This window comes from Emydura macquarii, unplaced genomic scaffold (genome assembly GCF_026122565.2).
Source record: "Emydura macquarii macquarii isolate MOO-44397 ecotype Brisbane River unplaced genomic scaffold, CSIRO-AGI_Emac_v2 contig_3122, whole genome shotgun sequence".
Lineage (NCBI taxonomy): Eukaryota > Metazoa > Chordata > Testudines > Chelidae > Emydura > Emydura macquarii.
The window spans coordinates 6,971,846-6,988,086 of NW_027133259.1; the positions used below are offsets into that span (position 1 = coordinate 6,971,846).

Genomic DNA, 16,241 nt, shown 5'->3' on the forward strand with positions numbered 1-16,241 from the left:
ACGAGCTATCTCTGTACGAAAAGCCAGTCTGAAAGTGGTTCAGAAAAACTGAGGATCCCAGATAATGCCACAATTACTTTTGCACATATTGAGGATGCAGATCTGAGAGTCAGGAAATATGAGATATGGCCTTGTCATTGACTCACTGTGCGGCTTTGGGCAAGTCATTAAGCCTCTCTATGCCTTCTTTTCCACATCTATAAAAGAGGGATACTCCTTCCCTATATTCTATTTTATATAGGTTCTCCCATTGCTCTCATCACGGCAGTATCTGAGCACTGTCCAGTAGTGCAGTGATCAATGTAACTAATATCTGTCACTTGTTTGTTCTCTTATCCTCTCCCACAGGGAAGAATAATGTGTATAGAGGAGTGTCTTGTTTTGGATTTTTTTTTATTATGCATGTGCATGTATATATAGGTTCGACTGTACTGCTTTCTCACACACATGTTGCTATATGTTTATGTTAAGGTCAAAGAATTGCACCTTGCACTTACATTGGAAGCTGGTGGGGTGTGAGCTGGTCCTTCGTTCCTGGGGGAGTTCATTCCACAGTCGCAGACCAGCTCCTGAGAAAGTCCAGCCTCCTGCATCACAGAGGGGTTTAAGAGGACAACTGCATTCTTTGTAAGTAAGGCGCTCTGGTGCTCTGGTGATGGGGGTCATAGAAATGCCTGTGTATACAAGGGGCTCCTGGCCCATCACTGCAGCTGCGTGGCACCACGATGTGAAAAGTAAGAAAGAGTAATCGTAATGATTTCTCATTAATCTTCTGGACGGCCTCTGCCAGCTGAGTCAGGCTCCTGGGGCTGTTCAACTGCGGTGTCAGGCTGTAGCGTGACCCTCCCACCTCGCAGGGTCCCAGAGCCTGGGCTCCAGCCCAGACCCAAAAGTCTACACTGCAATGAAACAGCCCTTCAGCCCGGGCCCCGCCAGCCCAGCCAGGCACGGGCCAGCAGCAGGGTTTTAACTGCAGTGTAGACGTAGCCCTTAAGAAACATGCAAACGCTGCGGTGGTGATAGTAAGAAAGAATCAGGAGCCAGGGCCTGCAGCAGAGCCAGTCTCTGGGCAACCTCGTGAGTGCGGCTGGCTGATAGCAGGCTGCCACTCTGGCTACCCCACCTGAGTCCTGGGAAGAATTAGCAGGCCAGCTGTTAAGCCCAGCAGCAACAGCAGTTTGGTGGCTGCTCAATGCATTTGGCTTCAGTTGCGATAGCTCCCGTGCTTGCTTGTTCCTAGCCTTGCCCCTACCTTGTTCCAGTCCTGCTCCTGTTTGGGATCTAGCCCTGCTCCTGCCTTGCTTAGCTCCAGGGAACCTGGCTTGGACCCTTGGCTCTGATTCCTGATTTCTGCCCTTCGCTCTGAGCCTTGGTTCTGGCTTCTGATTCCCACTCTGACCCTGAGTGCCTAGTCCTGCCTACCAGCTCCTGCTCTAACTGCCCACTAGGGTTACCAACGTTGTATTTCAAAACCAAGGGACTGTTTTCTTCGCTCCCCGCCCCACACCTCCACCTGATATTATTATTATCACTATTATTATAATGAATAATAAGCAGCGGTGCTCACCTACATTTGCCAGGGGTATTTCTTGCTGCTTTTTGCAGCACTCGGCAGCTCTTGATCTTGCTGTACAGAAATGAAAAAATAAGGGACTGCTGGCAATCCTACTGCCTAAGTCCCAGCCTCTGACAGAAAGAAGGGAAGGAGAGCTGGTGACATGCTGTCCTCCCCCACAGAGGCATTGATTGATCAATAATGTACCCAGAATCTCCCAGTTATATTTAGCTAACAACATGGAGACTGCAGGTGAGAGTTATGGTATAGTACAGTAGCTGTTAGAGACACCGTTTCATCAGTTAATCTTGCTATTCAAGTGTAACTCCGGTGTACACTGCCTGTTCGTTCTAGCTCAGCCATGGAACCGAATCACTCAGAACAAGGAGATAATTTAGAGGAGATCCATGAAATGTTCAACAGCACCATGAACTCAACGGCCCCAGGCAGCATTATAGCATTATAGATCAGCTAAGGAAACAGCTCACTTCAAACCGAGGGGGATGGGGCGTTGGGAAAGTTGTTTCTCTGAGGATGATTCTGAGATATTTCTCTTTGGCAGCCAAAGATGGAATCAGCGACCAGTGACTGTGCTGACGTCAGGGACCAGGAACTGGGCTTTTCTCCTGGCTACTGCTCCTACACCCGTTGTCATCCTCCATGATCCACAGAGACAAGTGTCAAGGGAAACAAGGCTGGGGCTGAAAAAACAAACCACAGGTTTCAAGTGAAATTCTCTCTCTTCTCCCACCCATAATATGAATATCATAATAAGAAACCTCCATAGAGGCTGCTGGCGGATCCCTGCCCCAGTTATAGATCACAGAGTCTCTGATTAATTGCCTAGGCCAGCTGACAAGTGCAGGGTTATCTCTACACAAGTGCCCTGTATCATTAGTGCCAGAAAGCGCTGTTAAGGCTGCTGGGTGCTGCTGTTTCTGGAGCTCTGATTTCAGCTGCACTAGCAGAGCGTGCAGCTTGTCAATTCAGCAGACATCCATGTTGTTCATAAACAAAGACCACAGGTGCGGTTCAGTGGCGAAGGCACTCGGCCAGGGTTATTGTCAACGAAACGCGGTGCTGGTGCCATGGCTCAATGATTGCAGGTGTGTTAACGCGTGTATGCGTGTGACAATGGCATCTGCTCCGTCAGCACACTAGGATGCAGTATTCCCGGTGAGCACAAATATGCCCTTCCTATGACTTCTCCTTTTATACATTGATACAAACAAATTCAATATGCCGTTCTCTGTGCTTTTCATTGTTATCCTGTACCTTGCACCTGCTAGTTCGAACAAAACATCCTCACCCATTATCCTGTCATTTCCTTCTTATCTTACGAGGTGTAGGAAGGTGCAGTGGCCTTCCTCAGAGCCTGGGCCCGAGGGAGGGCCACAACGCCCAGAGAAGACACTGAAAGGGCCGGCAGCCCAGTCTGCCCAGCAACCGGGGAGCCATCTAGTGATAGGCCCTGCCGGCCGACCAGTCCAGCAACAGAGGGACGGAGCCTCTGCTGGGGCTGGGAGTATAAAGAGCAGGCCCCACAGCTCAGTGAGGCACAGGCTGCTGCCGGAGGCAGACGTGCCGTCCTGCCCCACCAGCTGCAGCCCCAAGCGAGCGCCTCTCAAAGCACAGGACCCAGGAACAGCCCAAGCGACCAGGCCCTAAGTGTTGGATAGGGCCTCCGGGCCTCGTAGACTGGCCTAGGCCTACCGGCCCCAAGGACTGAGCCAGGCCCCTGGGCCCCAGTGACTGGACCGAGTCCCCTGAGCCTGAGGGCTGGGAGATCCCCCCTGAGGCTGGACCCGACCTGGAAAATCTGCCTGACGCTGAGCCCCCAGAGACGGGACAGGACCTGGAGGAGCTGCCTGAAGCCGAGCCATCCCCCAAGCCCTGGGACCTGGAGGAGCTGCCCCTTGGAGCTGCAGAGGAGCTCCCTGCCTTGCCTCCCGTGGACGAGGAGGGACTGGCTGGTCTACCCCGGGCTGTGTACCCCAGTGACCCTGAGGATCCGGCAGATACAGGTACCTGGGGATATGGGGAGGAAGTGGCCCAGGGACAGCCATAGCCGTGGCTGAGACAGGGGCAAGCCCCCGTCGGCGTGTTGCGGCAGGAGCCCCGCCAACTCAGTGGCAACGCCTCTGCCACTACTAGGGCTCTGGGCTGGGACACAGTGGAGTCGGAACACACAGAGAGGAGCCCTTCTAGGCCCATGATAGAGGGTGTAGACCTTGCTGGAGCCCTAGGACTAACCAACCGTATGAACCAAAGGCTGTGAACCAGAGTAGGCCCAGCCTTGGCAGAACAGCAATGCCCCAGGTATTAACTAACACCAAATAAGCACATTCCTGACCTGAGAGGAGGGTACCGGAACCGCCAGAATTCTCAAGAAACAGCATAAACATATTTCTAGGAGATGGTACAGGGACACACTGAACCCTTGTGTAGGACGGGCTCCTGCCCGGCCTTGTCGTTGCGGCCCTTCCTCGGGCCCAGGCTCTGAGGAAGGCCACTGCACCGCCAAAAAGGGGAATGTTAGCATCCGGATAAGTCGCAGGCTGGGCCCTCAGGCAGGGTGGGCGAGCAAGGAGTGTCTTCTGGTCAGGAGAGCGGGATACCGTAATCACTACCTAGATGGTGAGGAATGTCTTTAATTAGCCTGAACACTTCATTTAATAAAACAAGCAACTAAAAAAATCAATACAGAAGCCATTATTCTTCAAGCCCCATGTATATAAAAGTATTTATAAATAGCTCTTCAAATTTAGAAATGGTGCAGGCAAGTTTGTCCCAACCTAACACTGTAAGAACACATTATAATAATTTTATTAAGAACAATTTTGGATCAGTCCCAAACATGACTCCGAGCCTAACCTCACAGAGCTGAGTCACCGATCACTGGCTGGGTACAAATGGCTTCCACACTGTCAATGTCTCCTGGCATGTCACTAGGGAGTCTCCCATTTACCAAGAAAAAACTCCTGACTGACGATATTATAATGTTCTTTACATCACATTGCATCCTTTCCCTGCCGATATTGACATAGAGGGTGGAAATTAGTCTCTTCCATCCCTTTCCATCATTTGCTGCTGCTTCCAGCTGCTCTAAACTGTTGAGATCGACTTTTCTGCCCTCCCTGCTAAGGTTCTTCTTACAGTTTCTCTTGGGTGCTCTCATTTCCTCACACTAGTTGGTTTCCACTTGACAGCTTTATGGGGGAATCTGTACGTTGGCATCTGGCATACATACCCCATATACATCCAACAATCCCTTCTTACTCTAATGGAAACAAGCTGCTGTTCGGGGACTCTGAGATTCTTTCCAACCAATGCCCCAAATCGTTCATAGTCGCTTGTTTTTGAAAGCGTCTAGTTTTCTGTGTAACATTTTGGTAGATCCCCAGCTCTTGCAGCTGTATGTTAGCACTGAGATTACGTTTGAATTAAAAATCCTCTATTTTGTTGTATGTCTTTGGTTTCCATGTGATGCTGAGTTTAACAAAAGTGGTGGATGCCTTTCCTGTCCTTGATGTCACTGCCTTCTTGAGATCTCCAGCTGCCCAGGTCGGTGAACTGTTCTACTATCTTATTTTTGCTTTCTCATGTGATGTTACTGCTTGATGTCTGGGCATCAAGCATGTTTGTTTTAGCATAAATAATGCTGACACCTGCTTCACCTGCTATTTTTGCAAGGTTGTCTGTCTTTGGCTGTAACTTTTTTGGGGTGTCACACAGTAGTGCAATATCATCAGCACAGTGTAAGTCTTTTAGGCATTTGCCATCTACTCATGCTATACCAATGTTTGTGTTGCTAATACATATCTTCATTATCAAGTTTATGGCAATGCCAAACCATAGCGGAGATAAGATGCAGCCCTATTTCACACCTGTGTCCATGTTGAACCACTGTTCATATAAGAATAGCGAAGAATGAGAATGAGAAAGTAGACCAAGCAGTGAAAAGCAACAGAAGGAAAGAGAATCAGAGGTGTATTGATGACCTAACAGTTGAAGTTGAGGCTGCTGCTAAAACAGAAAATCACAGAACTATTTACCAAGCAAAATTTGTGGAAATTTCAAAACAGGAAATGGACCAATGAAAAGCAAAGATGGAAAATGTTTACAACAGAGGTAGACCAGAAAAACAGATGGGTAGAGCATTTCAAAGAAGTGGTCAACAGATCCAGCCCCACTTCAGCACCAGATTTTGATGAAAGTACTGAGACCTAGACTGGTGCCTGTCAGAACAGAAGTAGTAAGTGCACAGGAGGGAGAAGTAGCAAACAATACGATGAAGATTAAAAATGGAACAGTTCACTGAGCACATTAGGAGACAGGAGCTGTGACTTGATCACAGGGGAGTGGATAAAAAAGAATTTCAAAATGGAAAACTGAGTGAGCAGGTTAATACCTAAAATTGATGCATTAATGCATGGAGTTGCCCAGAAACAGTTGGCTGCAGCAGAGAAGGGCAATCCTGCAATCCATTTGGCATGCAGACAAAAGCAACGGACGCTGGGGGAACAAAATCAGGATTTACAAGAGCAGGTAACGACCCTCAGCTCCTCTCAGAGCCAGGATAAAAACCAGGAGTACAGTTTCCTGACTGCTTTCACCCACAGAGCCCCACTTCTCACTCAGAGCTAATAATAGAACCTTCTTTCTGAAATATTTTTATGTACTAGTTAAGTTTTCCTTTGTATTCTCTCTCAGTTCGCTAAACTCACTGCTGTTGCCTGTACCTTAAGATAACTGGATAGAGTTAATTAACCTCTCTTGGCTCAGGTCTCCCTTCCTTCCTAGGTTGCTCTTTCCTGTCCTTCCCCACCGCCTCTCCCCCTTTCTGCTCTCTCTTTGTTTTAAAAGTTATAGTTATTACAGAAACCTCCATCACTGAAAAAGACAAAGCAACTGAAAACAAACCAAACCAAACCAACAAACTTTAAATATGCCAGTAAATTAATTATTTTAGCGGTTCAGGAATGTAACAGCTGGAAATACTCCTAACTTTCTGGACTATGGCTGCCAAGCAATGGAAATGCAGACTCTGCTTCTAATCCTAACCACCGACTAATTGAGAAATTGTCTTCCCGAAATTCTTCTTGGTAACAGGCCTCTGGGTAAAGGGAGAGGGAGCGAGAACGCAGATCCTTTCACTAGCCAATTCCACCGGGGTAGTGTACAGGCCAGGAAAGTTCCCCACAATAGCAGGACCATTCCCCCTCTGACACATGCACATCAGCCTCTCTCCCCTTGCGTCAGTGAGAGATTGATGTGCCCACATGGCTGGGTTCCCAGGGTAGGCACCTTTACTAAAGGGGCCTCTGAACTTAATTGGGAATGTTCCACTTGGGAAGATCCTGACCGCTGCACTCCAGCCTTGGAGACTACAGCTCCCATGGTGCCTTAGGGAAGAGAGAGAGAGAGAGAGAGAGAGAGAGAGAGAGAGACTTCCACTTCCAGAGTCCAGGGAGTGTGCAGGGAGAGTATGTGTGGACTCTGTTTTGGAGAGGAGCTGAGATTGCTTGATGGAGTGCTGCTGCTGAGAGCTTGCTGGGGCTGTGATCCAGCAGGAAGCGTCCGAGTCTGTTGGTGGCTTCACTGGAGCCTGGGCAGAGACTATTGCTGTGCCCAGAGCTGACTGAGGTGGGCTGCAGTTAGGGCAGTGTGAGTAACCCCCATCCTTGTTAGGGGAAGTGCTTGCAAGGGATGGAAAATAGCAGAGAGACTTTAAGGTGTTGTCTGAGAAGAGGCGGAGCAGTATTGTCATCTAACCAGAAACCAAGGTTGCTGACATCTGCTTAAAACAACTCCAGTCTTCAGGGGGATTGTGCAACTTGGAACGATGCTGACTTGGAATTGTTCTGCCTTGGCTGGTCAGATTTAGTGGTGCTCAGCTTGGAGATCTTCATGCGCACCCACACAAGCAAGCGTTTAGAGCTCTGCAATCCAGAGGAGTGCACCCTCAGGAGCGGGGTACACGGTGGCAGTGTAAATGCGAGTTCGATAAGTTTCATTGACTGCTGTCAGCTGCCTTTGTTTTTTGATTTATGGAACGGCCCCCTGCTGATTTAAATTAGCTGTGACGTTTTCTCTCCGTCCGTTAGCGCATGTTTTCTTAAACCGCTAAGTAAAGGTGTGTTAAGGTTCATCTAAGTGTCTATTGGGAGTATGTTGTTTAGAATTGGTATTTTTGAGTTAGACCCAATGCACAGATTAGCTCCGGTTTATTCCTGGAGACTCCCAAGGCATGCCACTGGGTGTGTACAGGGTCCAGCCAGGGAGAGGCACCACCAAGTATAGTTTCCTTTACAAGTGAAAGGACTACAGCAAGAGGGGTGGATAGATGATTGCCATCTATCCAACATCACCAGTGGGATGCTCAGCATCTCCTTTACTGTCAACATCATCAGAAGCCTGGGCACACAGCTCTGCTTCTGCCAATGGGAGTGCAGGTGGGGCGGGGTCATCTGGGCCTGGTGGCCAATGGCAGGGCAGAGAGTAGATTTGAAGTGCTGCAGGGTCCCGGTAGTGGAGGAGGGCAAGCCCAGGCACATCCACAGAGTCCTGGCAGGCACTGGTGCTTGGTGAAGGCAGCCAAAGGGCATGGAAGGGATGGAGGTGGGGCGTGATGCTCCCTGAAATTAAACTGCACGTGTTCGTCAGCAGGCTGGATTCGATTCTCTAATCGCTAACGTTTCTGTTATCAGGGATAGACGCTGAAAGGACAAACACCCCCCCCCAAAACAAGACACAGTCTGGAAAGCTGTGGTGAAAGCCATGGCCACTGGCTGGGACAGAGGTAAAGATGCTGTATGTGTGTGCACATCTATGCTTGTGTGTCTGTCTCCGTACAGCATAAGTGTGCATTTGTATGTCTTAAAAAAGCTTCTATGAATGTATGGGCAGATACACGTATGTGCGTCTGTCTGGCTGTTGTAGCACTTGAAAGACTAACACATTTAATTTCTGCAGGCATAAGCTTTCATGGGCTTCAGCGTCTGAGGAAATGGGCTTCAGCTTATGCCTGCTGAAATTAAATGTGTCAGTCTTTCAAGTGCTACAGAACTCTCGTTGTGTTTGCTGTATACAGACTAACACGGCCACCCCTCTGGAATTCTTCTGTATGGCTGATGTGAATCTAGGCATATAATATATGGTAGATATCTCCAGTCTGTTTATCTCTGTGATTTGATTTATATCCATACAGTATTTTTTAGTTACTAACTTGTTAACAAATATAAAGTCACTGACATTAAAATGATTTTCTTTCTTAAATACCGGAAGTGTGCTTCTTACAAAAGTGAGAGAACACGGCGGAGCTGAGGCAGCTTTATAAATTACAGGAAGTACATGTACTGGCTTTATCAAAGCTATAGCAATGATTATTTTAAATGAGTACATCCCATTGCACCCATCTTCCCTCAGAGTTCTGTGCGTGTGTCTATATCTTTGTGTCTGTCTCTATGGGCTTATCTATATTAGAAAACTCAGTGTAACTAAATACCGGTGCACAACACCCAGCAGTATGTGCGGGTGTTCTTTATGGGCCTGATCCAAAGTTCATTGAAGTCGAGGGAATCTTTTCACTGATTTCAATGGGCTTTGGATCAGGCCCTAGCTGAGTGTGTGTTTTTGCATGTCAGAACATGTTTTGAATATCCCTGCATGCCCTTGTGTGCGCTCTCAGATTTGAGTTGAAAATGATTTCAAGTGCAATTCTTTCTCTTCTCCTACCCATGAGTATTCTTCTGTCATTAAAGGAAATCTCCCTAGAGACTGCCGGAGGATCCCTGCCCCAATTATAGATGATAGAGTCTCTGTTCAGTTGTCTACAGGCCAGCTGAAAAGTGCTCCCTGCAGGGTGCCTCCTATCTGTCTGTTATGGGAGGGGTGGGGGAGGATTTCAAGGACAGTTCTGGGCCCCAGCCGCCTTATCAGGTAGCAAGCAATGCCAATATTGTTTCAAAGGATATATGTCTTCCCTGAACTGAATATTACCCATCTCCCTTCCATTCCTGCCACACCAATGGGTGCCCGTGGTAACTGCACTTTGTCACTGCGAGGTGAAAGGGCTGTTTTAAGTTGGTGAGCAACAAGTACATTTATTTCCAAAATTACTAAATGTTATAGTCTAGAGTAACAAGAAATGGAGGGGCCACGTCTTCACAACTGTCTCTCTTGATGCCCTTTTAGAGATGTGACTTACACTGCTTTAGTCACATGGCTTCTTAACTACATGAAGACTTCAGAGAGTTTAAACATGGAATCAGTTTTTGATAAGAGCACTGCTGGAATTACTTGTGTTAGCTTAAAACTGACTTTTTGCTCTACAAAGAGAGAAGGGTTAAAAGAAAAGGCTCCTGGTTCAGCCTAGAAAAAGAATATCTTCACATTCCTTAACAAGGGGGCGGGCATCCCCTTCCAGCTTTTCATGCCTGTGTCTTACTGGAAGAAAGCAGAAATTTCCTAGGAATTCCTTTAATGAGCCTGATACTTCATTAATAAAACAAGCAACTAAAATATCAATAGAGAAGCCATTATTCTCCAAGCCTCGTATATATAAAAGTACTTACAAGTAGTTCTTCAAATTTAGCAAAGGTGCAGGTAAGTTTGTCCCAACCTAACATGACAAGAACACATTATAATAATGTTATTAAGAACAATTTTGGATCAGTACTGTGGTCTATCCCCCCATATCACTGAGAGTCTAACCTCACAAAGCTGAGGTATACTGAGGTGTACCAGTCACTGGCTGGGTATAGCTGGTTTCTCTAATCTCTTAGGTTTCTGTTCTCAGGAATAGAAACTGAAAAGTGCACAGATTAAAAAAAAAAAAAAGATAGTCTTGGAGGCTATAGTGAGAGAAAGCCATGGCTGGAATGGACATAAAGATGCAGCAGTAGTGCATAGGTTTGTGTACATGTTTGCAAGTATTTACATATATCTGTGCATTTGTATTTCTATGTTTGTACATTATATGTATGCATTTACGTGGGCTCATGCCTATATGAATATAGGGGTATATATATGTATGTGCATCTATATGGCTGCTATGGATCTATGTGTATATGATAGATACCTCTGGTTTGTTTCTCTCACTGCGTGTGTTTATAAACACAGTGTGTTTTGTTACTAACCTGTCATTACAGACAGACAAAACCACTGACAGTAAAATGGTTTTCTTACATCTGTATTAAACAGGTATTTGTTACAAAGACAAAAGGTGAGAGAATACAACAGAGCTGATGCTGTCTAGGTTACAAATGATAGTAGCTATACATACTGGTTTTACCAAACTTAAAGCAAGGATTTTTCCTTTTAATTAGTACATCCCATTGTGCCCATCTTGCTTCAGATATGTAAGGCACGCCAGATTATTGTAACGCAAGAACAGCTTAGCATGGCGAGACTAGGCCCTAGAACAAGAGCAGGCTTTATGAGCAAAAATAGGCCTTCTGAGGCCAGGCCTCGAGAGCTGGAAATACCCTTAAGGCCTGGAAATACCCTTGGGATAAAAACAGAAGTAGGCTGACCGCAGAACCAGTTTAAACCAGCTAAGAGCCAGTTTTAGCCGTAAACAACTAAACAGTAGCTTATTGTAAATTGGTCCCTAGCTAACTGCTAATAGAAACAAAAATAACTAGTGTCAAGGCCCAATCCCTACATGAATTAAGATGTAACCAATAAGCTTATGTCTAGAATAGGGGGAAGAGGTATATTGGGAACCCCCGGTGTTACCAGATTTGCCTGTCGCCATGGGGTATGCTCATTTATTAGGGTTGCCTTCCTGGAAGGAGGTGTGTGTTTGAGTTGAAAATGATAGAATCATGAAAATGTTAGACAAGAACGTACTGATGAAGGAATTTTAAAGATATAGATTGTTTGTTAACACTAACTGCTGGTGCTTGGGAGGAAAGGAAAATTTTAAAAGTGTCCTGTGCAGTTTGCTCTCAGTGTTTCCATGGTGTGTCGATCATTTTTTGTCCCTGAAGTTCTCAGGACAAACAACAAGGGGTTGTATTGGTTATTGGTTATATTATTCTAAAACAGAAACAATCTGAGCCTATCTCCTGAGAAATCTCTATTGTAAATCACTATTATACATTTTATTTTCAGACTTATTACTGGTAGAATCTATATTTTGAAATCAAATAAAAGGTTTAAAAAAGAAGACTGGAAAGAACAGTTATTTGGGCATTGGTGGGATTTTATTGTTACAAATGGCAATTTGAGAGCCTGAGTCCCATTGGTTTTAATGAACTTTGGACCAGGTCCAAGATATTATTATTAATGTTATATTATTATGTATTATTAATGATGATTTTTCACCATTCCATAGCAAGCAATGGGCATTCTCCTTCACTTGCATATCGTTAAATGAATGGCCATACTGTGGGCCAGGATGATCCCTTATCTACCTCCACTGTCCTCAGGATACTGCACATTATCAGGGAGTTGCTTTCCTCAAGAGTATTAAATAGGAATTGACCATTGAGATCGAACAATTGTAGGCCACATTGTCCCAGGGAGGATGCATTGGGAGACCAGACTTTTTCTGTCTTCCCGTATGTTTCTCTTTGTGCACCAGGTGACTCTATTCTCTTTCCCACAGATCATGTATCCAGAGGTATCACACAGAGGTGAGCACGAAAGTACCATATCTACATACTCCACAAGATTTTCAGACAAAGTGGGAGCTGGGAAGAGTCAGATCTCACTCCCCTCTCATCAGTGTGACACCAGATTTAATTCTCCTTCTTCCCTGACTCCCTCTCTCTTTTCCCCTATCACCCTTGCTGTGTTTCCCTCTGTCTTGCAGTGAGTCCCCCTTTCCATCTGTCTGTTCCTCTTCTGCATCTCTCTCGTTTTTAACTTGCTGTGACTGGCAAGCTACTAAATATAAAGTTGCTGTCAGTGAATCCTTGAAACACCTTTAATGTTTTAGGTGGAAGATCCCCGCGGTGGCATTTAAAAAGAATTATGACCCAAGCGTCCTTCGACGTGTGACTTACCTGATGTATGAAATCAAGTGGCGCAATAACCGAAGGCGAAAATGGCGAAAATGGCGAAATAGGCAAAAATGGTTCTGTACCACCAGGAATGAACATGCTGAAATGCACTTCCTAAATGATGTCCTTAGAAGGCTATGGTCTGATCCTTCTGTCCACTGCTCCATCACCTGTTACATGTCCTGGAGTCCCTGTGGGCTCTGCTGCCAGAAAATCATGAATTTTCTGAAGGAAATGCCTAATGTCAATCTAGTCATTTATGTAGCACGACTCTACTGGCACCGAAATAAATACAATCGTCAGGGTCTGTGGAACCTGGCGAACTTTGGAGTTACCATCCGAGTCATGGACCTCCCAGGTAATGACTCATGGGGTTACAGGATCTGGATGATTCAGAGGGGATTAGGGATGGAACTGGGGGCATTTTGTCTCTAAGTCGCTGGTTCCAGTTCATCCCTGGTGAGTGGCCCGGGACGGCTCAGCTTAACTTGTAATATGGGCTATAGAACCCCTCACTTGTGGGTCGGTGGTTCCAGTCTGTCCCCAAGTCTTCAGGGCAATTGTGCTTTGGGATGCAGAGATTTGCCTCTTTAGGTCTGTGACTGAAATTTACTATCTGACAGCCATTTTGTGGCCTTTTGTGAAATGAGCTGGTGGCTGCAGACAAATTCCTAGCAGGGCAGGTGACGATCACTGAAATCTCCATCCCTGCTGCTGGCACTTACTGATCCCCTTGTCTCAGCAGAGGGGCCACGGCATGAATGAGCCATGAAGGAGTGAAAGGCCCTTTTATTGACAGAGGTGGGAAGTCAGAGCGGAGGCAGCGCACACTGGAGAGCTGTGTGCTTGGGGGAAGCTGGTGCGGCTGTTGCCATCTCTAATGTTCCACTCAGAAAATAAACAAAGAACACCAAGCACTTTTCTGGTACCTTTCAACATTGTCAATTTCACCTGAGAATACATCTTTATATTTAAATGTAGGGGCATGTCTTTGCAGCTGCCTATTAATCCAGCATCCGTGTAAAATCGACTCACCCACTGATTGTGTGGTGTTGCTGCTAATTATGAAGAGATAAATGATATTTTACTCTCCCTTCAGAACGTAAATGACCTGGCCCAGGTGAATAAGTGAGGGAAATATTGCAAGGCAAGTTTAATGAGACCTCTCCTGGACAGAAAGTTGGAGAAAGTGAGGAAAACATGAGTTCCAAATGCTGTAGTATCCTTGGCTTCCATCAGCTGGTCCTGCCTACGGGTGACCTGTCTACATGGCAGAAGTCCAATGCATAGGCCTTGCTCCCTTGAGCCTGACTGATCTTTGACTGGACTGAGTCCACTGATGTCTCCCTCAGCACATAACTGAATAGTTCCATTTCCCCAGCTTATAGGTACTGTTGGAGAACATTTGTTGATGATGAGGACAAGGATGAAGATGATTATTGGCCTACGCACCTAACTCCATGGATAATGCTGTATTCTCTCGAACTCCAGTCCATCCTCCAGGTCAGTAGAACTTTAGGGAGTGGGAAAGTGCATCCAGAAATGATCCTCAGTCACATGCAGAATCCGGTGTCTGAGCTGGACACTTCCTTGACCTCCTTTGAAATCTCCTTGGTTCTGTGAGTTTTTCCTGAAGCCGAGCTGTAACACACGGTGATTCCCAAATGAGCTCATGGGGTTACTAAAAGGACAGGAAAATGTTCTTCATATCTTTTGCGGAGTTTAAACACCTCTGTGGTTTGCTTTATTGCAAAACAGAGTATAAATGTTAAAAGTGTCCTGTCCTTTTAAGGGACAAACATAACAGGGTTTTCCTCAGCCAAAGTACAAAGCAAAGGTCTAGGGCATAGCTAGGTGAGTTCCAGAGAGAGAGCCCCCCTCACGTTCTTCTCTCAGATCCTGTCTTTGACCTAGAGACCCCTTCTTCCTGACTCTTCCATGCAGACCCAGCTTTCAACTCTACACAGCACATCCTTCTCTGAGGGCTCATCTACACTAGCAAAACCGTGGTCCCCCAACCAGAGCTGGTTAACCTCTTTCCTTGCCCGTGTCTGGATGGGGTTTTTATATTCCCTCCCGGTAACGGAGCCACTGAATGTTTCATTGAACTCCCCTGAAATCTCCCCAATTTCCAAATCATCAATGTCAACGGTAGATCTGTAATGCACAGTCAGGGCCTGATGAGCAGAGCTGGTCAATGATTGGAATTTCTGTTCCATGGGAAATTCCGAGATCTCTTTTCATTCTGCCCTGGAACAAACCTGAGGCCTTTCGAATTTTTTTGTGACCACTACCAGGTGATGGGAGCGAGCAAGCACACCCAGTGCAGAAAAGCAGGGTGGTTAGGCCATACATGTGGGAGACTTAGGTTCTAGTCCCTGTTCTGCATTAGACAGAGTAGGGATTTGGAGCTCAGCCCACTATATTCCAGGTGAATGCCCAAACCACCAGGCTATTGGTTATTCTGGGGTGGGCATGCTCCCACTGTTTTTCTCTCTTCAAATGCCATCCTAGCCTTGAGAAACCTTCCTGAGAAAAGCTTTGTCATAACAGGTACATTTCTGCAGGACATTTTGGTTTCAGTGAGTTTGCGTTTTCTGATGAAAAATTCTTTAGCTGGAATACTCCCTACCAGTTCTAATGCTGAGTCCCTGTGACCTGTAAGCGTGCCATGGAACTCCTCTGAACTCACCCTGGTTCTGAATGAGATTTGAAGAGATAATATTATAGGTGGTTGAAGTTACAGGGAGATCCTGCCATGACCGTTAAATCCCAGAGTTAGTCTAAAGTGCAAATGATAAGCTGCCGACCTCCAGAAAAGAAATTAACTTCAGCTCCCATTTTTGTTACCAGAACAGTCCTTCTTGCTTAAAGATTTCCAAAGTTAAAAACTGGATTCCAATTTTCAGCCTATATGTAGAAGATGATCAACAGAAAAAATTACTCACATCAGCCAGTACCTGATAGCTGCCTGGACAGCCAAACGGTCTCTGGAAGCCACAATTTAGTTACTTTTAGCCATTTCCTTTCTGTTGCTTCAGCTTGGAGCCTTTTGCAAAATGAATTATGTTTAAATGTTGAATGTTGTTAACATGACCCAGTCACTGTACACCTTTGACTCTGTGTACGGGTTTATTTCATCACCATTAACACAAGAGTAACTTGCTTATTCTGCAACCAATGCTGTTCCCCAATTGAACATAATGCTATATGATTTGTTTTGTATAAGCTGTTTATAAGTAACTAACTCATTATTAATTTACATATGTAGAGACCCTAGAGAGGATTTATTCTCCAGAGCTATTTTTTTTAATTATTTTTCTTTTGGTAGATTTCTGGATTTTACTTTCTGTGTCATTTGTGAACATAAGAGTTGAATAAATTACCTAAAGGAAACATTGCCTTTGTTTGTTTGATTTTACATTTTCAAAATGTAATTCATGTGATACCCCATCATAATCTCTGGTCAGGGCCACCATAAGAATGGTCCAACACATGACATCACAAATTGTTCTAAGAGTTGATTAAGTGTTGGGGGCAGTTCTTAAAATGAATTGAAATTCCAGAAATTGGCTTTACCAGTGTATAATTTTCCTCTAGGCTTTCCCCTGGTCTTCATATTCCATATATTCTGTTCCTTTGTGAGATCATGGAAGGCTGATATCATCCTACAA

The 16,241-nt window shown here is 45.6% G+C and overlaps 1 protein-coding gene across 1 annotated transcript; it reads left to right on the forward strand.

Annotated features, from left to right (window-relative positions):
- Positions 1-7,070: 7,070 nt before the first annotated feature.
- On the forward strand, positions 7,071-15,934 carry LOC137141875 (C->U-editing enzyme APOBEC-1-like). Its single transcript, XM_067530975.1, has 6 exons — positions 7,071-7,201; positions 8,266-8,357; positions 12,171-12,198; positions 12,504-12,925; positions 13,949-14,070; positions 15,421-15,934. The coding sequence occupies exons 2-6, from the start codon at positions 8,336-8,338 to the stop codon at positions 15,529-15,531; spliced, it is 705 nt and encodes a 234-aa protein (XP_067387076.1). The 5' UTR covers positions 7,071-7,201; positions 8,266-8,335; the 3' UTR covers positions 15,532-15,934.
- Positions 15,935-16,241: the final 307 nt, after the last annotated feature.